General features: G+C 36.2%; 1 protein-coding gene across 1 annotated transcript in view; it reads right to left on the bottom strand.

The window, feature by feature from the left end:
• Positions 1 to 25530, bottom strand: part of COL25A1 (collagen type XXV alpha 1 chain) — a 452975-nt gene that overhangs the window by 49062 nt on the left and 378383 nt on the right. The window contains exons 15-18 of the mRNA XM_028121315.2: positions 23359 to 23403; positions 16119 to 16151; positions 15652 to 15687; positions 10860 to 10904 (exon numbers count right to left, since the gene is read on the bottom strand). Of these exons, the coding sequence (XP_027977116.2) occupies positions 10860 to 10904; positions 15652 to 15687; positions 16119 to 16151; positions 23359 to 23403 (159 nt within the window). The remainder of the gene's footprint in view (positions 1 to 10859; positions 10905 to 15651; positions 15688 to 16118; positions 16152 to 23358; positions 23404 to 25530) is intronic.

The following is a 25530-nucleotide window of genomic DNA, read 5'->3' as shown; positions in this document are numbered from 1 at the left end:
GATCTCACTATTTAGCAAAGCAAATAGAACACTATTAAAGCATACTAGTAAAAGAGAAGAAAAAAGAGTAAATGCTGAAAAAATGTATTTCTTATTCAGGTTAGTGTTTAGTTTATGCAAAGATGAAGCATGCAGTTTCAAAATTCACAAATAACTAAATAAGGCCTTGTGATCTCAGTGGTCAGACAAAAGTGATTTTTCTTCCTTTAAAAAAATGGAATATACATTAAATTTTCCTGAGGAAAGTATAGTAAGTTCCCTTAAATAGAATTGAACGTTCAGGGGGGAAAGTTTTTATTTCCAGATACACAATTAGCAATGCATTTGACAGTCACAATGATTTTAGCATTGCTAATACTGGCTAATTTTAAAGACTTTGAGTATGATTAGTTTTACCTTATTTCACTCTAAGAAAGCATCTACCATATTGATGTATTCATTTCTTACCTCAATTTATTCAAGGGGAAATAGCATACTTAACTTTAAGATCACAATTTTAGGTTTATTTAATTCCAGAGCTCTCAACCACTTTGGAGACATTTTCTTAATCTTCTCTATACCTTGGCAAGATGGGGAGGAAATAATCAATGGTCTCTTTTCTGTCTCAGGCTTGAAAGACAATTGTTGAAGTAAATAATGCATAAATATATCTACTCATAGTCTTGAGCTGGTCGGGTGTTTAACTTCCTAAACTAATGACAGAGGTGCTCAACCTCTTTCATTTACCTGTATTAGTGTACACAGTAGGAAAAGTTCATTGATATGGTTTCAGATTCCACATTTCATTTAACCTTTAAGAAACTACCATTTGTAGAGTTTGGGTAGTACTGAAGAAGAATATCTACAATTTTATGAAAAGCCTATTAAAATAATCTTCCCTTGTCCAATGACATATCTGTGTGAGGCTGTTTTTCTTCATACACTTCAACTAAATCAACAAATTGCAACAGATTGAATGCATAAGCAGATATGACAATCCAGCCACCTTCTGTTAAGCCAGACATTAAAGAGATTTGCCAAAAATAAAAAAAAAAGTATAACAATGCACTGTTCTTGCTAATTTTTTTTCTTTTGGAAAATTCAGTTAAATTTATAAACAAATGTTATTTAATTAACACATAATGGTTTTTAAAAAATTCCTCAGTTTTAATTTCTTTTTTTTTTTTAAATTTATTTGACAGAGAGAGACACAGCAAGAGAGGGAGCACAAGCAGGGAGAGTGGGAGAGGGAGAAGCAGTCTTCCTGCTGAGTAGGGAGCCCAATGTGGGGCTCGATCCCAGCACCCTGGGATCATGACCTGAGCCGAAGGCAGACGCTTAATGACTAAGCCACCCAGGTGCCCCTCGGTTTTAATTTCTAATACAGAAACCTCAATAGATATAAGCCTACATAAATGAAAATTCTTTCAATCCTAGTTTTTAAGCGTGTAAAGGAGTTTTGAGACCAAAATTTTTGAGAACTCTTGGTACAAAAGTACAGAATTGAGTTAAAGCCTGGCTTTGCAAATTGGAATCCTGAGGTGCCCAATAACGGAAGATTCTACTGTTTTTAAAGGGTGGCATAGTCAAGACTTATAAGATAATGCAAGCAAAACACTTAATGTTGTCTTTAGAATAAAGTAAGTGAACAATAACTTTGTTATTATTGTTGCCCTTATCTTACAGTCTCAAAAATGTTAGCTATCATCATTATTATTGTGGTTAGTAATAGTATTACATCATCTCTGCAACTAATTGGTGATATACAAGGTGACTTTTTGTTTCTCTACGATCTGTATGGGGCTATACACAATACCTCTCCAACTTCTTCCAAGAAGTAACCCTAAATTTTCTCATGTGAATATATCATCATTTCATGAGACAATATCCAGCTGTCAGAGACTGTAGGACTACAAAAGCAGAAGTGTATATATAAGGTAGAGAAGTGACAGGTGTACTAAGAATGAGTTTTCTTCCTGTAAGGAAGGAAAAGGAGAAAATGGTCATATCTACTGAATTTCTCTAAGTAAATGTAATCCTTTAAAAAAAATCTTTCCTCTTTGACAAGGACTGATTAAAAGTTCTAACCTCCTAAAATGTCTAGGAGAAAAGCCATGACAACCTATGGTTTTGTGGTGAAAAAAATAAGCAATTGGTTATTCTAGTGTAGTCACAATTCTAGTTAATCAGGATAGAGGAAGGAGACTGACTTAGGAGAAGGTAGGGGAAAGCAGCTGAAATATAATCTAAACACAAAACACTCTTGGGAAAAAAATCTTTGGAGAATATCAGACTATATAAAAATGAAGTTATATAAGTTTTCAGGGTGGAGAACTATTTTTATTGTACTATATAATAATCCTCAGAACTGTTTTTATACATCTAATCTGATTTAATCAATGGGAAATAAGATTGCTAAATTGGAGATTACTCACACATATTTGTTTGAGCACACAAGGTAGGGGTAGAGAGACAATAGAGGAAGTTGGAACAACAGTGCAATTAAACCCGTACACTACTTTTAATGAAGGGGCAACTAAATTTAGAGTTTTAAAAAATTTATGACAATTACTTGAATTCGAAAATCCAAATTATAATTTCTATGAGCCATTTCAGGAATTACATGCAAACATAAGGCAGAGATCCTTTGAAAAGGGAAGATGCTGTCATAATCAGGGAAACATGTATTTACACAGGTAAACAGCAGGTAAAATAGCTCCACCATCGAAGTGAAAACAATAAAAAATGACATTTTCTGAAACAATATTAATCTTTTCAGTTTATGATGTGTTAGTGTTTTTTTTTAAAATGACAACAAAAAATATCTAAGAAAAATAGGGGAAAGGCAGAGCTTTAAAAATTGGTTTGTCATGAACACCAGGGCCCCAGTGAATAGCATAAAAATGAGTTAAGAAGATCATTACTTCAGAGCCACTTTAATCTGTTCGTCTCTCAAGTTTCAAACATGTATATTTATTTTCTCTCATTTCATAAATACATTTAAATTTGCCTCCATCTCTCTCTAGTCAATCACCATCTCTAGTGAGATAGCATTTTAGGTTTTTACTTTTGTTCCTATTGAGAACAAGATTACAAAGCCAACTGGGAGTCCATTCCTATTGGTGCTGCTGATCCTGTATGGAAGGGAATCAAAAGAGTGAAGGCAACCAACTGACAGATCTTAAAATGTCATTGCTTGTAAAGTCAGTGCTCAAATACAGGGAAAGAGAAAAGTAAAAATTAGAGAGAGAAGGAAGAGAAGGAATCGTGGAGGAATGTAGGGACAGAGCAGGGAGAACACAAGAGAGAAAGAAGAATGGAAAGGAACAAGCATCTTAAAATTTTCTGTTCCTCTACCATAACCATAACTATTAAGTCCAGGTTTAATCAGTTATTTTTGTCGTTGTGTTTTCGTGGGTCCTGGAAACATCCAACTACATCTATGCCTGAGACAGACACAGGAAAATAAAACAATATAATACCTAACTCTTAAAAGAAATACAGACCTCTGATTTAATCAAAGCCCAGAGATAAAATATATACAGCATTATTTATCAGAACCCCTTAATACATTCCAAAATTTTAACTGCTGAAACACAATTAATTGCTGGCACAATATTCTGCTATCCAAGCCACATGATAGCCAGTGATTAAATGGTTGTCAGAGAAATAGAAATCTCAGCTTTGTTTGTGCTATTGTAATATGGCACTAATGCAGCATTGAATTCCAAAATGAAGAAAAATTTGGTTTAATTTTCTGCTCTTGTCTTGGATGTTGCATCTGATTTCTTCCTAGGTTGTTTCATGAGTTTTGTCCTTTGTTTATTCTTTAATTAATTAGCTCGCCACCAGTGAGTTCAAAAATCAAGTCTCTTAGCATAATACCCTCTAGTTCCACCCACATCGTTACAAATGGCAAGATTTCTTTTTTTGATGGCTGCATAATATTCCATTGTATATACATATACACCACGTAACATAATAATAATAAAAAAAAAATCAAGTCTCAATACCAAAACTGTAACATGTTTCCCTGTGTTAAGCTGGTAGGAAAAAAAATCAATAATAGAGTAGCTGTGGTTTAGGCAACCAGACTGGGATTTGGGTTGGGTAGAAGAAATGCTATTTATTCAGCCTATAGCATAGTATAGGCCTCGTAGTACATTGCTGGGAGCCGCCACAACAGCAGCAAGCAGTCCCCTCTGAAAATCTGACACAAGTTGCTAATTTGAATGAAAGTTTTAAGCAGCCAGGGCACATAAAGATGCAGAACCAAGTCTACAGGGAATATCTCTAGCTGAGATCAAAGATGTATCTTCCCATGACCAACTTTGGAGGGCCTACTGGTCTCACATTGACCTTTCCAACTGTAGCTAACCATTTCAGCAGCCACAACTTTGATCTTGCAGTATGAAGCTCAATGAAGATAAGTCACAATAGCTAGTAAGTACTATATTTGAACAATTATCCTGATTTTGCACCAAAAGGTTTCCTTGCTGATTAGAGTGTTAATATTAGATCTCTCTCTTTCTATCCACCTAGCTTTCTTTCATACATTGTCAATGTACGCATAAACAAGAAAATTAAGCTGTAGGTAGGTGGGATCTATTCACTCTATAAGATTTAAAAAGATACAAAAAAGATAAGATTTTTCACTGAAGCCACTTTTACTTAACTCATTTGTTGTTACTTTTAAAAACTTTAAATAGCCGGGGCGCCTGGGTGGCTCAGTTGTTAAGCGTCTGCCTTCGGCTCAGGTCATGATCCCAGGGTCCTGGGAAGGAGCCCCACATCGGGTTCCCTGCTCTGTGGGAAGCCTGCTTCTCCCTCTCCCACTCCCCGCTGTGTTCCCTCTCTTGCTGTCTCTCTTTCTGTCAAATAAATAAATAAAATCTTTAAAAACAAAAAAAATAAAAAACTTTAAAGAGCCTAATGGGGCCCCTGGGTGGCTCAGTCAGTTGGGCAGCTGCCTTTGGCTCGGGTCACGATCCCGGGGTCCTGGGATCGAGCCCCGCATTGGGCTCCCTGCTCAGCGGGAAGCCTGCTTCTCCCTCTGCTGGCCACTTCCCCTGCTTGTACTCTCTCTCTCTCTCTGTCAAATAAATAAATAAAATATTTAATAAATAAATAAATAAATAGCCTAATGAGATAGCTTATAAATTCTGTGTATTCTGACAACTGCCCCCACACACAAAACAAAACACCCTAAGACAAAACAAAATACCCCAAAACAATGCAAACAATTACTTTCTTTAACAAAAGAGGGCAACAAAAACTGACCTTCTATATTAAAACAAGGCAAAGGAAAGGTAGAAAATTCCCTGAGAACATGATCTTTCTGAAATCTAACAATTAGAATTCCATAATAAAATCCGGACTGATTTTCCTTCAAGCCCACATTTAATACACAGCAAGAAAGTATTTGAGATCACCTTCCTTTATCTTCTAAATTGCTATTGGGATAGTCTACTGAATACTCTTCTATCAAATTTACATAAAGGTGAGAATGTCACATAGGTGAGAAGAGTCAACAAATACATAGAGGGGATTATTGGTCAAGGTAAGAAAGGAAGAGATGGCTTCATTCACACGGAAATGGCTCCCCGGGTGTTTCTCTATAAACTTCCAGAACTCACCATCTGTTAAATGGAATGGTGGCCAGAAAGTCCTAACTGATTAGCTCTCGCCCACAGAAAAAGCTCTGGTTTTTCATTTATTACCATTTGTTTTATTTTTATGTCATTATCAATTAAAGCAGTAAAAGATATTATTTTTTTTAACCTGTCTAAAAAAGCCTCTAACATACCAGCTTAACCCAAGTCATGTTTTCCATGATATTTATTACTCCCAAGCAGATCCAATTTTCATTGCCCAAAAATAGTACAATAGGGCTTGAAAAATATGTGCTGATTTGCCTGGGTGCTAAAGCATCACCAATAATTTTGATTAATGTGTCTTGACACTGAATGCATTAGCCATACAGTATTCTTCTTGCTTAAAGGCTAATTAGAATTCAAGTCAGCATGATACCTGCTTCTGAGGATTACAGCAAGAACATTTGTTGTAATAAGAACGTCCAGGCAGCTAGTTTTTGTAATGATTGATTTGTAAAATTATTGAGGGGAGAAAAAAAAGAATGAGAAAGTAGTCTGTCCCAAAAACACTATTTCCCTTAAGGACAAAATTTGAGTATAAATTAAAACATCTTGGTGATATGATGAAAATGAACTGCAATAGTAGGTTTATTTAAAACTCAGAAACATACCTTTCTGCTTTTTTTTTTTCTTAACAGGATTACATCATGAAAATACATTCAGTATATTTATTGGAGGTTTCATTATGGCTGCTAAAAAATCTCTGATTTCTGGTTGCATGAGTTTCCTAATTGGATTCTTAAACTACTCAGCTGCTCAGACACACTCTGTGCAGGAAGGAAATAATTATAAGTAACAATAACACAATCTTATCCTTTTAACCAGTATTTCTTCCTTTTCTTTTTTCTTTTAGGAATACATTTCACATTCTCTGTTACTTCCAAAAACTTTCCCCACTCGCTTTTAAAATGTGACTTGATGTTTCTGAGTTAGGAACCTCATCTCCAGTGGATTTAGATGGTAAATTTCTATTAGATTATTGAACACTGTAATTAATCCTAAGAATGCCAACATAAATGTTCTTGCCACCTGTAAAGCTTAGCCTTTATATGATTTGGTGGCAACGATGATTTCATATAATGAGGTATAAAGAACTAGTTACTATCTCATACCCTCCCAATCCTCAAATTCTTAATCTGAATGTCAAATTTTCACTAATGTGGAAGCCAGAAGAAAACTATCAAGCTTGAGGGAAAATACTTAAAATTTTTTTTTGCCACCTAAAAGCTTTTTTTCATTCGATGTAATTTTTACTGTATTATGTTTCCCTATGCTATTAATTTTACTGTGTTATATAAATTTTTTCCAATTTACTTTCTGAATATAATGAGATAAACTGGTGGTCTCTGTTGAAAGGAGAAAAGCACTCATTGAAAATCCATATTTGTAAAAAATGTCTTGGTCCAGGTAACACTATGACTGGGGCCTAGAAAATTTTCCTCATTACATGTCCAGTTTCTCTTGTGAACAGTGTAGGAAGGAGAATTTTGACAGTACCATGTCTTATGCCCAGATGGTTCCTTCATCCTTTGTTCCTGGAATATATCTGAGTTATAGGAAAAGGGGAATAGTGTGATGTTCAAGAAAAAGTAGGTTTCTTACTGCTCTTAAAGGTAACATTCATCTATCACAGCAAAGGAGTTTTCAGAATTTACCTCTTTTAACCTATAGAATGTAAATGGCTTTATGTTCTCCAGGTTAAAATTATTCACATGAGGAAAGACTATATTGAACATGTACATAACCAATGTTTCCAATATTCTGAGCTGCTCTAAGAGAAAGAAAGAGTAATAGTTAAAATTTATATAGGATTAACTGTATGCTTGGCAATATTTTAGGAGCTGCACATATATTAATTCACTTAATATACACAACTCTCTGAGTTATGTACAGTGATGATTCTCATTTTATAAGGAAACCAGAGGACAGGGAGATGATCGTAACTTGCCCAATGTCATGATACAGCTTCATTACTGGTGAGGGGTTGAACTAGGACCCGCACACTGGTGGTCTGGTTCTAAAGTCAGGTCTCTTGATCACTGCTCTATACCGCTTCATTACTAGGGTAATGTAATCATAAAAGGGGTAAGTAACATATTTACATTTTTCAAAATAAGTGTGGAGAGAAAAAAATTTTTTAAATAAGAACTTCAGATCTTACCCTTTTAGGTGATATCAGGAAAGCTAGTTACAGTAAGTTTTACCCATGAAAAACATGTATGAAGCCTTGTTTATAAAAATCATTTTCTGAGCTTATTCCAGAAGATCAATGTCTGCATGGTACATTGTGCATAATTTAATTTTCCCAGTTGAACATCTTGACACTATATGAACCATGAATGCATGAAATAGGAATTCCAAATGTCTTCCACATGGTGAGAGAACTTTCCAATACTTGTGCAGGAAGCTTAAGAGTAGTTTGAAGTTCAGGTATGCCTGTTCTTGGTGACTTTTATTATGTATGCCCAAGGTATCAGCACTTTTCTCTGAGTGGGACTCTGAGGTGATAGATAGATGAGTCTGCTGTCTGTATTTAGGCACTTTGCTCATTTCCTAAGAGCTGTGTGGAAGGCATTTGGGTGCTCATTAAGTTCCCCACCATTCCCTGAGAGCAACAGGTGGTGAATCAAAGCTTCCCTGGTATGTCATGGCTGGTTTCCTCAATGTCTTGTAAAATAACGGATGGCATTTGCATGCTCTCTGTAGTACCAGCAGAGAAGAAGGGGATGAATAGCAACAGGAAGTATTTCCAAAGCATGAACTATCACACAAGTTCTTGCTACCACACGTTTTTAAATCCATACATGTGGTTTCATCTTTTAAATATTGTTACTCATTCAAACTATGAAATCATGATTAACTATCCTGTGGCTAGCAACTGAGTAGAAGCAAGGTATATTGAAAGAATAAAGAACAGCTCAAGTTAATGAAGCTATATCGTAAGATTATAAACTTGTAACTCTACATTTATAAATATCCAATGCCTGCTAATGACTTTGTGTTCTGAAATAGTCTCCTTCACAAGATGACTTCTGTATTCTGAGCACCTACTACATTATAAAGAACATTGCTCATATCCTGAACTAGAGCTAGAAGACAAAGCTAATTAAACCAAAAACAGAATCTGTGATTTAAATCAAATACTGGGTAATTCCCCAACAGCACTTGCTAATTGCATAGAAAAGGATCTCTAGTGAAAGATAAAAGGTTTTGTCAATTGATAGCTTCTTATCACAACAATCACAGTCGAGGTTTAAAAAACAAAGGAAAATATCAGCTATATGACCTTGACAAAATACATCTGGCAACGTCCTAGGACGCTTGGAATAAAAGCGTTTACTGGAGGTGACAAATCACCAACACTCTTCCCAATTTGAAAAAGTTCAAAATAGGTCATAAAGTTCAAAAGGTCACATATGACTAGGGAAAGGCCATGGGATATTTTTCGTGGTGGAAGACATAAAATGAATAAGAGGTAATGATAATAAATAGAGTAATTCAAATTGGTTTTTGTTTGTTTCGGAGGGAAAAACCCCAACACCTTCACCCTTACATAATCTTTCTCACCAAGACGGTGCCTCATACTCAGGAGAAGGGACAAGCGCATTTCAGTGCAGCGCTGAGGTACCTGCACACACTAGCCGGGCAGTGGAAGTACAGCCCTGCCAATTTAGGAGTAAGTGCTGCAGGAAACCCTCCCCCAGCCCTTCCCAAATGTCCCTTCTTTCTAATGCCCTCCCCCTTATTTATAATGCTGTTAACAATGTTCTTTTTAACTCATGTTGAGTATAATTTTCTTAAATTTGTTTTAAACATCTATGATCTCCCAATCATTTGTAAAAGGCTCTTTTTTTAATGTGTGGGAATTACTAAGGAACTGCCATAAATTAACTCTACAATATGAAATCACATATTTAATTATTATGCTAAATATCAAGTGATAAGGAAAAGACTTTGGCCCTTTAGTAAGCTTTCTCATACAGTGTACTTTTTCACTGAGGAAGCTAAAGACAAAATATATTAAAAGGACATATCTGAATGTCCATGATACTAATCGGGAAACATCAAACAACAAGCAGAAATTTCTGACTACTAGCCTGAAAAACACAGTTTTCATGTCTGTTACTTATACCGAATAAAGTCATAAAATATATAATACCATACGATGTCTGGGGAACTCAATAATTTAACATGTTTATTTCTAAAGCCGTATTATTTCATGTACCATACTTCAAACACAACCTTCATCAAACAGTATACATAACCCTCACAATGAAACTAGGATTTTTCATTTTAGAATGGTCTAATGTACACTAAAGATTGATTCAAAATCTATGAGAACAATGTAAGGAAAAATATACTGGTGTTATGTTACTCTATCAAACTGTTCTAGCATGAAAAAAAAAGCACTTTAAAGCTTTTAAGCTTTAGAAAGCAGATTTTAAAGGAGTCAACACTGCTAAGGCAGTAGAACTTTAAGCCTTGTCAGTTGCCATGTGAAAAAGTTTAAGCAATTAAAAAAAATGTATGTTTCTTGACATTTTTAGATGGTTTTAAAACATGTAAAACAATGTTTTCAAACTAAGCTTTAAGCAATTATTTCAAAAGATACACACAAAGTTTACGGAAATAGTATATGGGTCAGAATAGTCATCTGATTTATCCTTTGCAGTGAGAGTTACTGACAGGAAGTGGAAGCAGAAGATATTTTAGAGCGATTGTTACAATGAATGAATTGCAAAAACAGCTGCCTAAAGGTTCGATTTATGGGGATGTTAAGACTCTGATTCCAGTCGGAATCTGACAGGATGTTAAGAATAAAATTAAAACGTGAAAGTGGACATTCTAGACTTTAAAGAATTCCTATGTGGCACTTACATTTTTTCAAGTGGCATAGTAGGTTCTAATAGTAGAATATACAGTCCAGATAGCAATGGCAAACGTCAGCAATACCCGTGCCTAGTTTTCAATTTAAAAATGCCAATGCAGGCCTCGAACCCATGACCCTGAGATCAAGACCTGAGCTGAGATCAAGAGTCGGATGACCAACCGACTGAGCCACCCAGGCGCCCCTCGATTTAAAAAATTTAATTGACTGAGATGGCTGGAGAGTATTTAAAGAATAGCATTATATTTTTAGTTTTCATTTTTACCTATTTTCCTTTGATTTCTGTGACTTTCACAATTACAGTTCTATGAAGCTGAGACTGTCAGTGCAGTATTTACCTTTATCCCCGGAAGTCCAGGAAGCCCAGGAAGCCCTGGTTCACCCTACACAGGAAAATCACATAGCATTATAGAACAATAGTCACTCAGTCATAGTATCTGGAGAAAAACATGGCAAATGTTCCTAACTGAATACTTGCTATATATATATGTATATACATATATATATATATATATATATATACACATATACATATATATATACACACATATATAAATACTGTCTAGTTTTAAGAACTTTGGTGAGATTATACAATTCAGTCAACTCTTGATTCAGGGATTGGTTGACCATTTTGCAGATTTTTCAGGGTTTTCTCTCTTCCTGCCATCTCACTGCTCATTAGCAATTCGACCAGAAGGCAAGCAAGAGAAGTAAAAGGAAAAGGAACTCCTACTTTTTATTATTCCCTGGTAAGTGATTTCTTGCGGAAGCTGAAGCTCTTTGCTGAAATGAGGATTATGTATGCATTTGAATAATGCATCCTATTCCCGGGCTGTCTTACCTCAGATAATCAAGAGTTGGCTGTGTGAACAGATGGTCACATCAAAACAATATACATTAAAAGTCTTGCTCACTTAAAAGTATAGTAAGATTTCTTTTCCATTCCTGAATGATGAGAAGATAAATGCATGGTTAAGATTATACTTAACTCCAGCCTGTATTTCTGACAATTGTTGAGTCTGGGTAACCCTGCTTAGCAATTTAGGGCTAATGGTACCATGCATGCAGCTGTTCCTGAATACAGGTTTGAGATTAAGTGGTACATTTTGTGTGAGCACACTGGAGTCAAGCTAAATCTCATTTTCACAGAATTGTCTACATTATTTTAAGTACAAAGTATAGTGACAAGAGGTTACATTGCTTAGAAAATCTCCTGAATTCCACTAAAGGAGCATAAAGGAATCACCGGGGAAAATGAAAGTCTATCCTACATTGGACTGAGGTGACTATTATTTGTGGAAACAACATTTGAGGGTCAAAGGCACACACTGTTTCAAAATGGTCAGTCAGTGGGACAGACAACTACACTAAAAGAGACTAGGGCATTAAACTAAATAAAAGTGGTAAAGGGAGACACTTCTTTTCATCTAAATGCTTTAATAATCCTCATTCCAAGGAAAACCTACAATCAGATATCTTGTCTTTAACAGTATTACTTTCATATCATGGAGAGCCATAATTTGCTCTGGTATTATCAAAAAATGACTCCAGAGACTGTTTATTAAGCCGTATGGTTAGACATAAAGGGAACAATGACTATCCTGATGGTTTAGGTCACAGGTACTTCAGGAATGCAAAAGAAAAGCAATGCTGTTTGAAACTATATAACTCAAATTTTGTACAGTGAACAGTAAGACTAAGATGAGGTTACACCAGAGAAGAAAGAATGATCATTAAGAATTTGAGACTGCATTCAAAGAATACTTGTCCAAGTGGATTAAACTTCCCAAAGACACATTATACATTATACATTTGATTTTCTTTTTTCTTTCCCCTTTGCCCTTCATTTGATAACTTTAAGAAGATCCAGTAGAAGGGCTGCATCCATATTTTACTGAAGATTCTCTTTTACTTAAAAGTAATGATAATACCAGAGCAAATTATGGCTCTTCACGATATGAAAGTAATACTATTAAAGACAAAAGAAAAGTACAAGGCCTTCGAATATACAGTAAACTGCAGTAGAATATACAACCAATAAAAGTAAACCTATTGGTGACAAATTTATAGTTTTGTATTGTTTTCGGAAAGGCCCCTGAAACTCAGGGCATCCTGAGTTTGAAACGTGTGAAAATACAGCGGTCGTAACACTGTTTCCCTGCAGAAGTTCTCACCATACACTTCCCTCTCACCATATTAAAAGGATTGTATGACTATTTTAAAAAAGATATATATATACACATGCATACGCAGACACACGCCCATGTTTCCTGAAAATGAGAAAATGAGAAATATGAATGAAACGTTATGGGATATTTTACAATGTAGGTTGAATACTTACAGAGACTTTAGCATTTAGCTGTTCCTTATATTACATGTGTATGTATGTAGGTATGTATTTATATTACCTTATTAAATGGACTTTTTAAAGGAAAAATATTTCAGAAAGGATTTGAACTTCCCAAATTTATGTTTAGTCAATGCAATGAAAGATTATAAAATATTTAATGTTACCCTTTGTGGAACATCTCAACATTCTTAGGAAGACTTTTCGTCCTATATAAATTCCCTGTATTTATACCATGAAGGCTTGTCTTCCAGTGAGACACAGTTTTTATTGACTTCTCCACTCTTGCTTATTTCTTGGCCCAGGAGCTTCTCTGGGTTGAGGCCTTGGGTATGAATGGCCCAAGGTCAGATCTGGGTCATAATTAAGAATGGGTTTGTTCTTCCATTCAAAGAATACTTGTCCAAGTAGATTAAACCTTACATATTATACTTCTCCTTTCCCTTTGACTCTTTACCCTCCATTAAAGGAGACCCTTGTCTGCTGTCAAAGTTGGGATTCTGCTTTTGTCCCCAGTACTTTTAGATATACTTCAACTGGCAGGATCCCTTCCAGAGCGGGATCAAGTATTTTTATCCCTTGAAAATTAAAAAATATATTTTAAAAAGATGCAGAGAAGTTAGAAAGAACTATGTGATGAAACATAATATCTGTTTTTACAAATCTACACATTCAGTTTACAAACATAAATACAGACTCTAACTCATGTAGCAATCATATACTTTACTGTTGAATCTATCAAAGAAAAAAAAAATGATGATGAAATCATTCTACATTATTGGACAACACCAGACAGTGGAAAGCTCATCAATGGGCTTTTCATTCTGTCACGATACTCTACATTTCTGGAATGTCCCTCATGCAGGAGTTTAAGTTTAGAATCCACAACACAGTTCTTCAATGATGAGGAAAATGCCATGGAAGATCTCTTGAATTGATTCTGTACTCAGTTCTGCTTGTCATTTTCTAATCTTAAGTAAGCGGCAAGCATGGGAATACTCTACTTTTAAAGCAATGCTGGGGTAAGTATTGCCAAATCCTGATATTAGACAAAGGAAGTCATAAATATTGTGGGCAAGTGAGATTGCGTCAAAGGATAGAATCTGGCCTAAATATTGATGAAAAAAATGCTGTTCGTTTCAGGGCACGTACTCATTCAGATAGGTTGTGAGCTTTTAATGAATCCACCCCTTCTCTCCATATAATTTAAAGCAGATTTTTAATGAAATACAAAGGAAATCCAGTGTTTCCATATGTAAACCTATAAACTTCCAGGAATGACTCTAAACTGTATTTCTAAATAATCATGATAAGGCAATATTTTATTAAGCAATTGAAAATCATTTTGGATCTTCCACTCTGAAAAGTGGAACCTATGCAAAATTATAGCAGATTTGTTTTGTTTTGTTTTGTTAAAAGGGCATAATCATCCTGCAGACATTTCTTTTAGTATATCACATATTTGGAGAGCAGTTTAAATTTAGCCTTTAATTTTTAAAGATGAAGGGGCCTAAAATTAGATCATCTGAGAAGATTATTTGCTTTTTCAAGCCAAAGCAGACCACGGATCTCTGATGATACCGTTGATTTCAAATTTCTTACATAAAGAATCAGTAGGAAATCTTAGGAATTAAATAGCAAAATTTGCAGAATTCTGCTGGGCTCTTTGGAAAAGTCTGAACTTTACCTGAAACTGGGCGTGATGAATCATTACTCTTACAGCCTGAGTTTCAAAATAAAACTCTATTTTTAAATTAAAGGGAATTTTAAAAGAACATGAAAGACCTGCTCAAAAATTACTTTAATCCTAAGTGTTTAAAACAAAGCAATCATCCTCCCAGTGACTTCAAGAGTGTAAGAACATTATTTTACCAGGTCTTAGGATTCCAAACTGCTATAATGAGATTTATTCTTTCTTTTCCTTTACACTAATGAGATAGATTCTATGTCTCTAATCATATTTTTTCCTACAACATCAGCTATTGCTAGATAAAGGGAAAGTCATGATCTTAAGAGATTTAACCTAATGTGGAATTCACATTTACTCGTTAGCTCCAACACATCTGTCACCTAAAATCTGACAGCACTGGGCACTGATATCCAGATGCTCAGACAACAAACTGCTAACAGTTGTTTCCTGCCTCAGACTCAAATGAGAATACGAATCTAAACATTATCACTGCATATCCTCTAATTTATCACTGAAGTGAAGTACAAATGATTAAAAGAAATCCATGTATGTATTCACAGATTGGTTAAAGTGCTTGGCTAGTGTCTCCAATTAAAACTTCGTTTATTAACAACTCTGGTTTGTATAACATAACATTCACTGCATAGGTAGATACAATTCACACAAAAAAATTATCAGTAGGGAAGTATTTGAAATGAAAGGAAAAGGAATATAAGAAGCTATCATGCCCAATTGAAACAGTTTAGTAAATATTCATTTCTTCTCATGAATGATAGAAACATGCAGAGTAACTTTAAACATGCAAGATAAGTTGTTGGCATTCCAACCTGACTGATCTTTGTTAGCCTCAGACAGCTGAGTATAGGCAGACCTTAGTTTATAAAGCATCTTTTTTACATGTACAGGGCATTTTCTATTTTGCCATGGTCAGCATCAACCCTTTTAAAATGCAAAACAATCAATAACACTCTGCATGCAAAGCACGAAAACTACATCATTTTCCAATAATTGTTTTCATATCACACAGTGGATAGTAGGTATAAAATGGCAAATATGAGGCAGTACAAAAAACACACTAGAAGACACATATTACCTTTTGCCCTGGACGACCAGATTCTCCAGGTTCCCCCTGGCCAAAAGAAAACCAAAGATGATAAAAACAATCTTACAAGAGTTTTCCAAAACCTTTAGGCCCCTGGACACTTTCACAGAGATGGCCTAGCCTTCTTGATCACATGCATTTCATTCACTTTATTCTATTACTCTATATCTCACCGGAGACAGGAATTTTTTTTTTTTGCTGTGATCATACCTAGAGCTCACATAACAAATCCCCATTTCCATAAAATCCAACTGCAGAGAGAAGTGAAGGCAAGACCTCTTATTTAAGCCTTTATCAGATTTCCAGCAGATACTCCCTGTTGAGTTTGGGAGCTGATTATTGCAGAAGAATAAAAACAGTTATAACCATCAAAACTGGTACAAAAGAAGAGAAAGCAGAGGTTTATAAAATTCAAAACTGTAACTCCTGGGGTACAAACACTACAAGGTTATAGTTACCTTAATTCCTGCAGCAGATGATCCAGGGTCACCCTAAAACAAAACCCATGAGAGATTAGTGCACAAGTTATGAGAATAGGAAACACAGAAGCACACAGAGAGCCATTATCAACATGGCACTCAAAGGAGTCCCATGACTAACAGGCCTGACTATGCTCCATAAGACCACACCAACACGGCATCTGTTAAGATGTCAACAATTTCCAAGCCAGCGGGAAGCCAGCTTCTCTCTCTCCCACTCCCCCTGCTTGTGTTCCTTCTCTCGCTATATCTCTCTCTGTCAAATAAATAATAAAATCTTTAAAAAAAATAAAAAATAAAAAAAATAAAAACATGGGTTTCTTTTGAATGCAAAATACTTAAGGGCTATATTCCTTGAGGTCACTAGAAACATATAAATATGTATCTCTTCCCTTGATACAGTGCTAAAAGTGTATTCTAAAGTAATAAATTATAATTTTGAGATCTGGAATTTTGGTTTTCTCTATTCCTGGAATGTATGCATGTCACGGGCTCTCAGTTACTGGGAGTTCCTTGACCCTCTCCGTCTTCAGAAAGTCAGGGTTCAACAGATGAAGTCAAAGGGTTAATGATGTCGAGGTGGAAAAAGCCACGTAGCAGGTCGGTTTGTTTAACTCACGAAGCACTGTCACAGTTACGACCAGCACATTTTCTCTAGCTTTACACTTATTTCATTGTGACCCAGTCACCGGAAAATTACAGGATGATGGATGACTCCTGGGTGGCAGGGACATATGTAAGACCTGAGAGAAAATCTTGAGGTAGAATCTGCTTTCCTAAAAGGTACTGTACTCCATCAGGATACCACAGAGGGTGACTACATTCCCAAAGCAAATATGCTTATAAAATCAGCAGAGAGGGATTCGTGGAAAAGAATATGGAGGTTAGTCAAGAATGTTGCTTCTTTCTTTTTTTACCCATGAGAGACTATGGACTCTGAGAAACAAACTGAGGATTCTAGAGGGGAGGTGGGGTGGGGGGATGGGTTAGCCTGGTGATGGATATTAAAGAGGGCACGTTCTGCGCGGAGCACTGGGTGTTATGCACAAACAATGAATCATGGAACACTACATCAAAAACTAATGATGTAATGTATGGTGATTGACATAACATAATAAAAAATAATAATAATAAAAATAAATTCAATTAGCCACCATATAGTACATTATTAGTTTCTGATGTAATGTTCAACAATCCATCAGTTGCGTATAACACCCAGTACTCATTACATCACGTGCCCTCCTTAATGCCCATCTATTTCTAAAATGAGGCCAACAAAAGTGCCTTGGTTTTCAAACTCCTTCTAACCCCCTGTCCCATGAACATGCTACAAGCAAAAAAAAAAGGGAGAAAACTTGGCCGTTTGAGACTGTTGAGAAAATAGGAACTGCCACAGGAGGAAGGTACATACTGGAATTTCTTCAGCTGTCATATCCATGCAAGTGTTCAAGGAGCTCCAGGGATCTAGTTCCTTGTTCTGGATTTGGGAAGCTGCTCATTACTCTCTTTTAGAGACACAGATGAGGCCTCAGGCCTCTGTCCATGGAGCACTGGTCCCCCTCGCTCAATTCTTCCCACCTCTTCTCCAGGCTGGCACTTTCTCTTTCTTGAGGTCTCAGCTCACGTGGCTTTGCCTCAAAGAACCCTTCACCAACCAACTTCAGACACATGCCCCTCACATACAATATCCTACCACACAGCACTGAGCTCTGTTCATGTCCTGCATAGCTCACTTCATAATTACGTATTTATATTTTCTGCCCATTCATTGTCTGTCCCTTCATCAGACAATCAGCCACATGGGGGCATATTCAGTGTCTATTTTTATTCAGTGCTTAGCCCATAGGTGATGCTCGATACCTATATGGCAAATCAATGAACAAATCTCAAAAAGAATGTTTTAAACAAGTCAGCAGTCAAGGATCAAAATGAAAAAAAAATTTAGGAGGGAAAAGCTTAGGAAAGAGAAGGAAATCATAAATCAACTTACTGAAGAGACTGATACATATGTGAGCTTCTTTGATGTCTGTAATTGTTATTACCCAAGGAAAAATTAAAACATGACAAAACATAAGGGCCCTGAATACTGTCTTATACTGACTTCTCTTTCTGATCATTAACATTCCACTGAGTTCCTAATGGGGAGTGAAATAGGTGTGGCTAATAAAATAATACTTATTTCTACTAAATCAAATCTGAAAGCTATCAACACCAATGAATCAGGTTTGCAATATTTTGCGCAATAAGACCTTTGTGTTCCTAAAAGCAATTTTGACTTTGCTAACTCCCTTCTCTCATCTCACTTATACCCCATAAAACTCCGATGAGATAGGGCAGATATTACCATTTTCATGGAATAGAGAAGGAAACTGAAGGAACTAGAAGATAAGTGAATTTTGGGCTTCCTAAGTTCCATAGCCATGTTTTTTATTAGAATGAGAATTATTGGTTTATTTCATTTTGACAACAGGGCTTAAAAGTTGCAGTCAACTTGTAAATAAAAGGAAGTCACTTGTGTTAACTGCAGTTTAAAATCTTTTATTTTTAGTGTCCTAATGGAAAGTGGCTGGATAATCCACCGATGAGACTAAGGACTAGATTTAGTTCTCATAGAAAGCGGATGGAGAGAAAAAGACAGTTTCCTGAAAGGCTGATTTATTTGTGGAAATTGGAGCAGTTTCATTTAAGGGGACTGTGAGTGATATTTTAATTCTCTTTTTAAAAACTTAGACTGTGAAATCTCGAGGAATTTTTATAACTTTTAAGTGGCAAGACAACTGCTGAAAGACAGTCATAAGTTAAACATTTTAAAGGATAGTCCTGCAAGTAGTGGAAATAAAACAGTCAGTGCTTATAATCCTCATTCGTCCAAAAGTGAAAGTGAATACAAGATTAAAGTCAGAAAAACCCAACTATGTCTTAAGTACACTCTTTGCTTCCTAAGTTGGCTGGTCTAGAAACACGTTTCCACAGGGCGAGTCACAAATGGGAAAATCCCTTGAGAAGACACTCTAGATAAATGAATTTGACTTTTGATCATTCAAACACAGAGAGTTTCTATTTTTGGTCGTGATTATTTTCAAACACAATAGTATATAATGTTATGTATGTATTAATAAAGTCTAGGTGGATAAATGAAGTAAATGTGGTGACATTTTTATCATTCATTAATTCATTCGGTAAGTGTTTGTTGAGCACTGATTATGAGCCAGCTGTGTTCTGTTTGCAGGGATGCGGGGAGGTGGGTGAGAACAGGGAGCAATGCAGTTACAGTCCCCGCCCTTGGCCTGTGCTCATGATAGTCACATACTAATATACACAAACAAAAATGTTATTGATTGAAAGCATGAAAAATACTTTATTTTTCTTCCTTTCTTTCCATTTTTTTAAAGAAAAATTTAAAAAAATAGGAAGAGATTCTCATGTTTGGCAAATACTGTTATTTCTGTATATAGCAGAAGACATGATAAACAAATGCATGTCACAGGAAAAAGTTCTACCGTTCCATGAAAATAAAAAGCAGTTGAAAGGAAAACAAACTTTTTATTCAATAAATATTTATTATCTTACAAGTATGTTCCAGGAACTTGGATTGGTGCTGGGAATAGTTTGGCATCATATAGGTTTTTTGTTTATTTATGTGTTTTTTTCTTTCCCAATGAGCTGGATGGATGTCCAGTTAAACAAGGAATGACAATAAACCCTGATAACAGTTAAGAAAGGGATTTTAAAGAGTGTTGTGGGAGCATAGAGTAGGTAACCTAACCAATCTGGAGGAGACTGAAAGGCTGCCCCAGGGAAATGACTTACAAATTAAGGTGGTCTCAGGGGACTGAAGAATAAATGGTGGAGGTGGGAGTGGACAGACAGTAAGAGTGTTCTAAGCTGAGGCAACCACGTGTGCCGAGTTAGAGAGGGCCCCGCACTGACTGGGGTGGGGGACTGTGGGGGCCCACGGAGATAGACCTTCACATGTGATTTTAAGAAGAGATAATTTGATGGTAGCTCCAAATATGGATGCGGCTTCTGAAAAGGCTCAGAGGATGCAAATCAAAGATGCTATGTAGGCATAAATCAAGAAGGCAGTGTGTTTCCGGGAATGGAGACTGAGGGACCAGAGAAAGTGAAGGCACCTGTCAGGTCGTCCCAAGACCGGAAAGGTGGAGCTTCCGAATCAGCAGACTGAATTGTGAATAACAGATTGGCATGATCAAACCATTCAGCTTGCCGCAGAAACACCTACTTTCAAGTTGCTTGAAAGAGATAACAAATCCATTTCTACATTTGTTGGTGGGATTAATGCTCCAAAGAGCAGAACATGACCTTTGCGTAGTAACTCCACACATGATTGAAATTGTTCTTTGGTGTGTTACTCTCAAGCCTGGAGTGCACTGCAGTTGCTGGCCAGGGACAAAACCCACCCTCGTGGTTTTTACAGTTCCACAGCATTTCCAGATGACCAGTCTGGAAAGGTTTAGATTGCTTTACCATCCAAAGGCACAGAGTTGGATCAAAAGGAAAAAAAATCCTATTAAAGTGAATCAGTCAATGACGTAATTTACTACTTCAATGGCAGAAAAAAAAAGCATTTTTTGATTTTACATCTCAAACTTGGTTAATGATGAATGAGTTTCACATACTGAACCCAAAGGCCGTGAGAAGAGTGTTTCCAACATACTGGAAACAAATTATATGACAGAAGCAGGAAATGTTTTAAAAAACACATCAAAAATTATATTCCAATTATAGCATTCTCGGGATGAATACTACAGGTCAGATTACATATTATACGTTACAGATTCTTATTTACAATCCCCTTTTAGGCCCACTGAAAGTTTATAGAAATGATTTCCGTTTTAACTGAAACATTTCTTGTACTTAATTTCAGTTGACTAATACAATTTTTGATAAAAAAGAAAACAGCCCATCTAGTTGATTTCAATTTCCATGTGGTAAGAAAGCTAACATTTATTGAGAGTTTACTCTATGTGAGTCGGTATGGTAAATGATTTGATTTAATATAAGATCTTTTCAAAGAAAAAAAGTTGCTTTACTACTGGAAAATTGAAATTTAAAAATGTGTGATTAAAGAAATGATTATTGGCTTACATTCCAAAAATGAAGCTTTAAAAATACATCTTCTTTTAAAGCGCAAAATTCTCTACAGAAATCCACATAGGTGTAGTTCAGACTTGGCATAGGCTTTTTTCACTTGAAAAAAACGCCCTCTGTTTAGAAGATTTCCTTTCTTTAGCAGAGATTGGCAGCTAAGGCCCGTGGGCCAACTCCAGCTAGCACCTGCTTTTGTGTGGCCCATGTGCTAGGAATGGTTTTTACATTTTTACAGGGCTAAAAAAAAAAAAAAAAAAATCAAAGAACAATAATATTTCATGGTATGTGAAAATTTCATGAAATTAAAATTTCAGTGCCCAGAAATCAAGTTTTACTGGAACACAGCCATACTCATTTCTGTACATACTGTTTATGGTTGCTGTCACACTGTAAGAACAGAGTTGAGTAGTGGTGACAGAGACCACAAGGCCCAGAAAACCTAAGATACTTATTTTCTGGCCCTTAATAGGAAGTTTGCTGACCTCTGGTTTTAAGTATAAACAAGAAAGTTAAATATAACATCCAAGTTTATATATCTGGGGTTTGAAATTCTGACTTCAAGAGTGATCAAAGTATACCATTGGTCTTATTAAGTATTAAGCATAAGTATGTCATATTTGATGGTAGCATGATAATTAAATTTGACAGGTATATAAAATGGGTCTACAGCAATGGTTCTCAACTAGAAGTGATTTTGTGTCCCAGGGGCCATTTGGCAATGTCTAGAGATAGGTTTGGTTGTCACAACTATTGGAATTTAGCGGCTGCTGGCCAGGAATGATGTTAAACATCCAACAGCCCCCACAACAAAGAATTATCTGGCCCAATATGTCAATAATGCTGAGGGTGAGAAACCTCAGTCTACAAGAGATTGAGGGTCCACTCTAATTTCTGGACTGCTCTTCGAATACAAACATAACTGTGACTTGGTGATATTAATTAATTCCTACCATCCATGCCATATTTATATTAATCTTTATAAGAATGAGAAAGATACATTTCTCTTTATTTTATGGGGATGCTTTTATGACTAACCATTATCCATCTGTACTGTAATAATTTTCAAAGTGAAATATTTTTATCCTCAACTCTAAGCTTAAATGAATAAATCTTTTTTTATCACTCAATTACTTAGCTTGATTTTCATGAAAACCTATTCTATTTTCAGTTTCTTAAAAGATCTTTTTCTTAATCCTTTACAGCACAAGTGAAATGAAATACCCTTCTTATGCTAGAGATATCTGTGAAGTATGAAGCCAAAGCAGAAACTATAATGATAGACAGGGAGGGGGGTGATGGGAAGAGGTAGAAAGATGAGCCACAAGACCACTGTAATATAGATGCTAATAATGATTTAAAAGATTAAAAAATAAAAAGACAACACAAAGGCTGACAAAATATCTGGATTTAGTAGATTTCAGGTCAAGGCAAATTTTCAAGATTGCATTAGAGGCTCTAATCAAATGACATTTACTTTCAAACTTTTAAATCTCATCCCAATCCTGTGACTTTTTCTCCCCCCAAATTGGAACAAATGGAATCACTTTAGAAACTTTATTTTTGTATCTCTGCGTATCAAGGGAGTGCCCGACTTACACATGAATAAATGGTTTTCTTCCTTAAAGGCCATATTACTGCAAACCTAGCTACACATTTCTAGAATTTGTGACATACCATTTTACTTTTAAAATATTTAAACTTGGGGGCGCCTGGGTGGCTAAGTCATTAAGCATCTGCCTTCGGCTCAGGTCATGATCCCAGGGTCCAGGATCGAGCCCCACATTGGGCTCCCTGCTCAGCGGGAAGCCTGCTTCTCCCTCTCCCACTCTCCCTGCTTGTGATCCCTCTCTCTCTATGTCTCTATCTGTCAAATAAATAAAAAAAATAAAAAAAATAAAATATTTAAATTTGTAGCTAGGAGTTTGTGGAACAATCACCTTCATAAGTTAGATATTCAAATGTTCTCTAAAATTCTAGAATTATTTCCCATCTTATCATACTAAGTTACCACCACTCATTTACCTGTCTCAAAATCTTCTGTGTTCACATACATGAAATAATATTTCTTGCTCATATACATACTCTTTTATATTTTACAACACTGTACCTTTTCGCCTGTGTCACCTTTGGGGCCATTCTCTCCAGCTTCTCCCTAAAGGGGCGGGGGGAGAGATATAGTAAAATATATCGGTGACATTACACACAGTAGCTTTCATTATTTTGAGTTTGCTTTCATGTTGCACTATATATTAAAATCTGTTGCAAATGTTCTACAGAGCTAATGTATTTTTACTTGAACAGCTGCCTGATATCAAGTGGTCCAAATAAAATTTATTACAATGAACAAAGCTGAACAGTTTTAAACTATTCTATGATAGCAACAGAAAGCAGTACTTTCTGGGACTTCTACTAGCTCATTCCGGCACGTAAAGCCTCCTTAACGATATCTCTTTTCTCCTCAGGAAAGCCTTTTTCCTGACCATTCCCTCAATGTGCCACACGCCTTAGCACCAGCGTGTCCTTCCTTCCTGCCATTCCTGCCACCTGAGCTCCTGCCCCACCGCCCTGGCCCGTGTAAATCCTATTCTGTCTTCAAGTTCAGCTCAAATCAAATCTCCAGGGCTTCAAAGTACATGACACAGCCCCCAAAACTGTGGGCGGAAGATTAATTTGTCTGCACCTATGTGTTTTGCATTTGTGAAATGAACTTTGTATTTTATTTGAACACTCTCTCTTTTTTAATTATAGTCAAAGAAATTGGAGAGTTTATGCTTTCTGGGTTATTTTTGAGATTTCCTGTGCTTATTCCCTCACTTACATCTCCTTTCTACCACAAAGCAATGCGTTAGGAAAAAAAAAAAGTCATTCACTCATTATCCATGCTTTGATTCCTTCAAAGCTGAATTCTTTCATTTAAGTCTTACAGCATGTTATAGTGGAAACATCATGGACTTTGGCGCCAGAGAGACTGAGCCCAGCTCCAGCACCTACTGGGCAAATGAAATCCTCCCTACATCACGTTTCACATGTGTAACAGAAGGGCAAGAATGCTTTATGGGGTTATAAGAAATAAACAATATGCTGTGTGTAAAGCAACTAGGCCAGTATCCGATGCAGCATAAGCTGTTAATGACAGCCATTAGCGGTAACAATGAATTATTGTGCATAGATTACATAAGCTGGAACACCCTTCTGTTTAGCTTCATAAGGGGTCACTTTTACATCATTTAAAAATTTCCTTTAAATAAGAGATAAAGTACTGATGATGGTTTCCCTGGAAGAGGGAAGAGATGTGGGGGAGAGAGACTTACTTTTTTCTTTCCATTTTCTTTTCGTGTTTCACATACGTATGAAGCTAACCTGCTCAGGTGTTTGTCTATGGTGACCGACACACCACAGAGCACGGGAGCCCGAGCGGCTCTATCTGATGAATCCCTGGAATGGTGCTGGCACTGATCCTTTCCCCTCCTTAATTTCTACACAAAAGAGTGATCTGATGACTAATTAATTTCAGGTTAATTACAAGGAACTGGTTGGACACCAAATAAATGTACTGATAATCTCTTATGAGGAACCTTTGACAGGCAGCCTATTAGCATACTCTTCAAAAGATTGCTTGGAAATCCCTTTATTAAAAAACAAAACACACACAACAAACCTTCTTATTAGGAAGACTGGCTCAGAGTGGTCGCGAAATGAAGGGTTTGACCGAGCTATCCCCTCTGCTTTGCTCTCCCTCCATTTAAATAAATGCCTTTTTAATTTTTGCTTCACAGTGCCGAAAAATAGTTACATTCAGGAAGTGTGCGGGGTCTTTAGATGTACTTCTTTTAGGATTAGAGGTGATGATATTAATTTATCAGAACGATCACATCACTTCTGAAGAGCATGATGCAGTGTCTTGGTAGCTTCCTACGCAGGCAGCACATTTCTCAAGCATTATTAAAGTAAATAGCATGAGAACCAGGAAAATTAGCACCACAATATGCACTGAGAGTCTAAAAATAATCAGGACGCCCCAAAAGCAGTGAGGAAGGACGTCTGTGAGAAATTTAACATATGGCACTCTCCTCCTCCTTTTGTTTCTCTTTTTGCTTTTTTTATAGGAATTTTTTGTGGGGCAATTTCCAATGTATTTGTTGCAGGTAAACATCTGTATTCCTTTGATTTCATGACCTAAGAAGCAGTAGGGAGAGATATGGACGCTTAGAAAAGCACTGGGGTGGCAATAGCAAGTAGGCAAAAACAGAAGTTTTGCAGGCCTAGGGATTTTTGAAAA

The sequence above is a fragment of the Eumetopias jubatus genome, unplaced genomic scaffold, assembly GCF_037043125.1.
Source record: "Eumetopias jubatus isolate StellerSeaLion01/CBP00866 unplaced genomic scaffold, mEumJub1_p1.0 scaffold_2, whole genome shotgun sequence".
Taxonomy (NCBI): domain Eukaryota; kingdom Metazoa; phylum Chordata; class Mammalia; order Carnivora; family Otariidae; genus Eumetopias; species Eumetopias jubatus.
The sequence above is the reverse complement of the archived record's forward strand: the minus strand, read 5'-3'. Positions and strand labels throughout refer to the sequence as shown.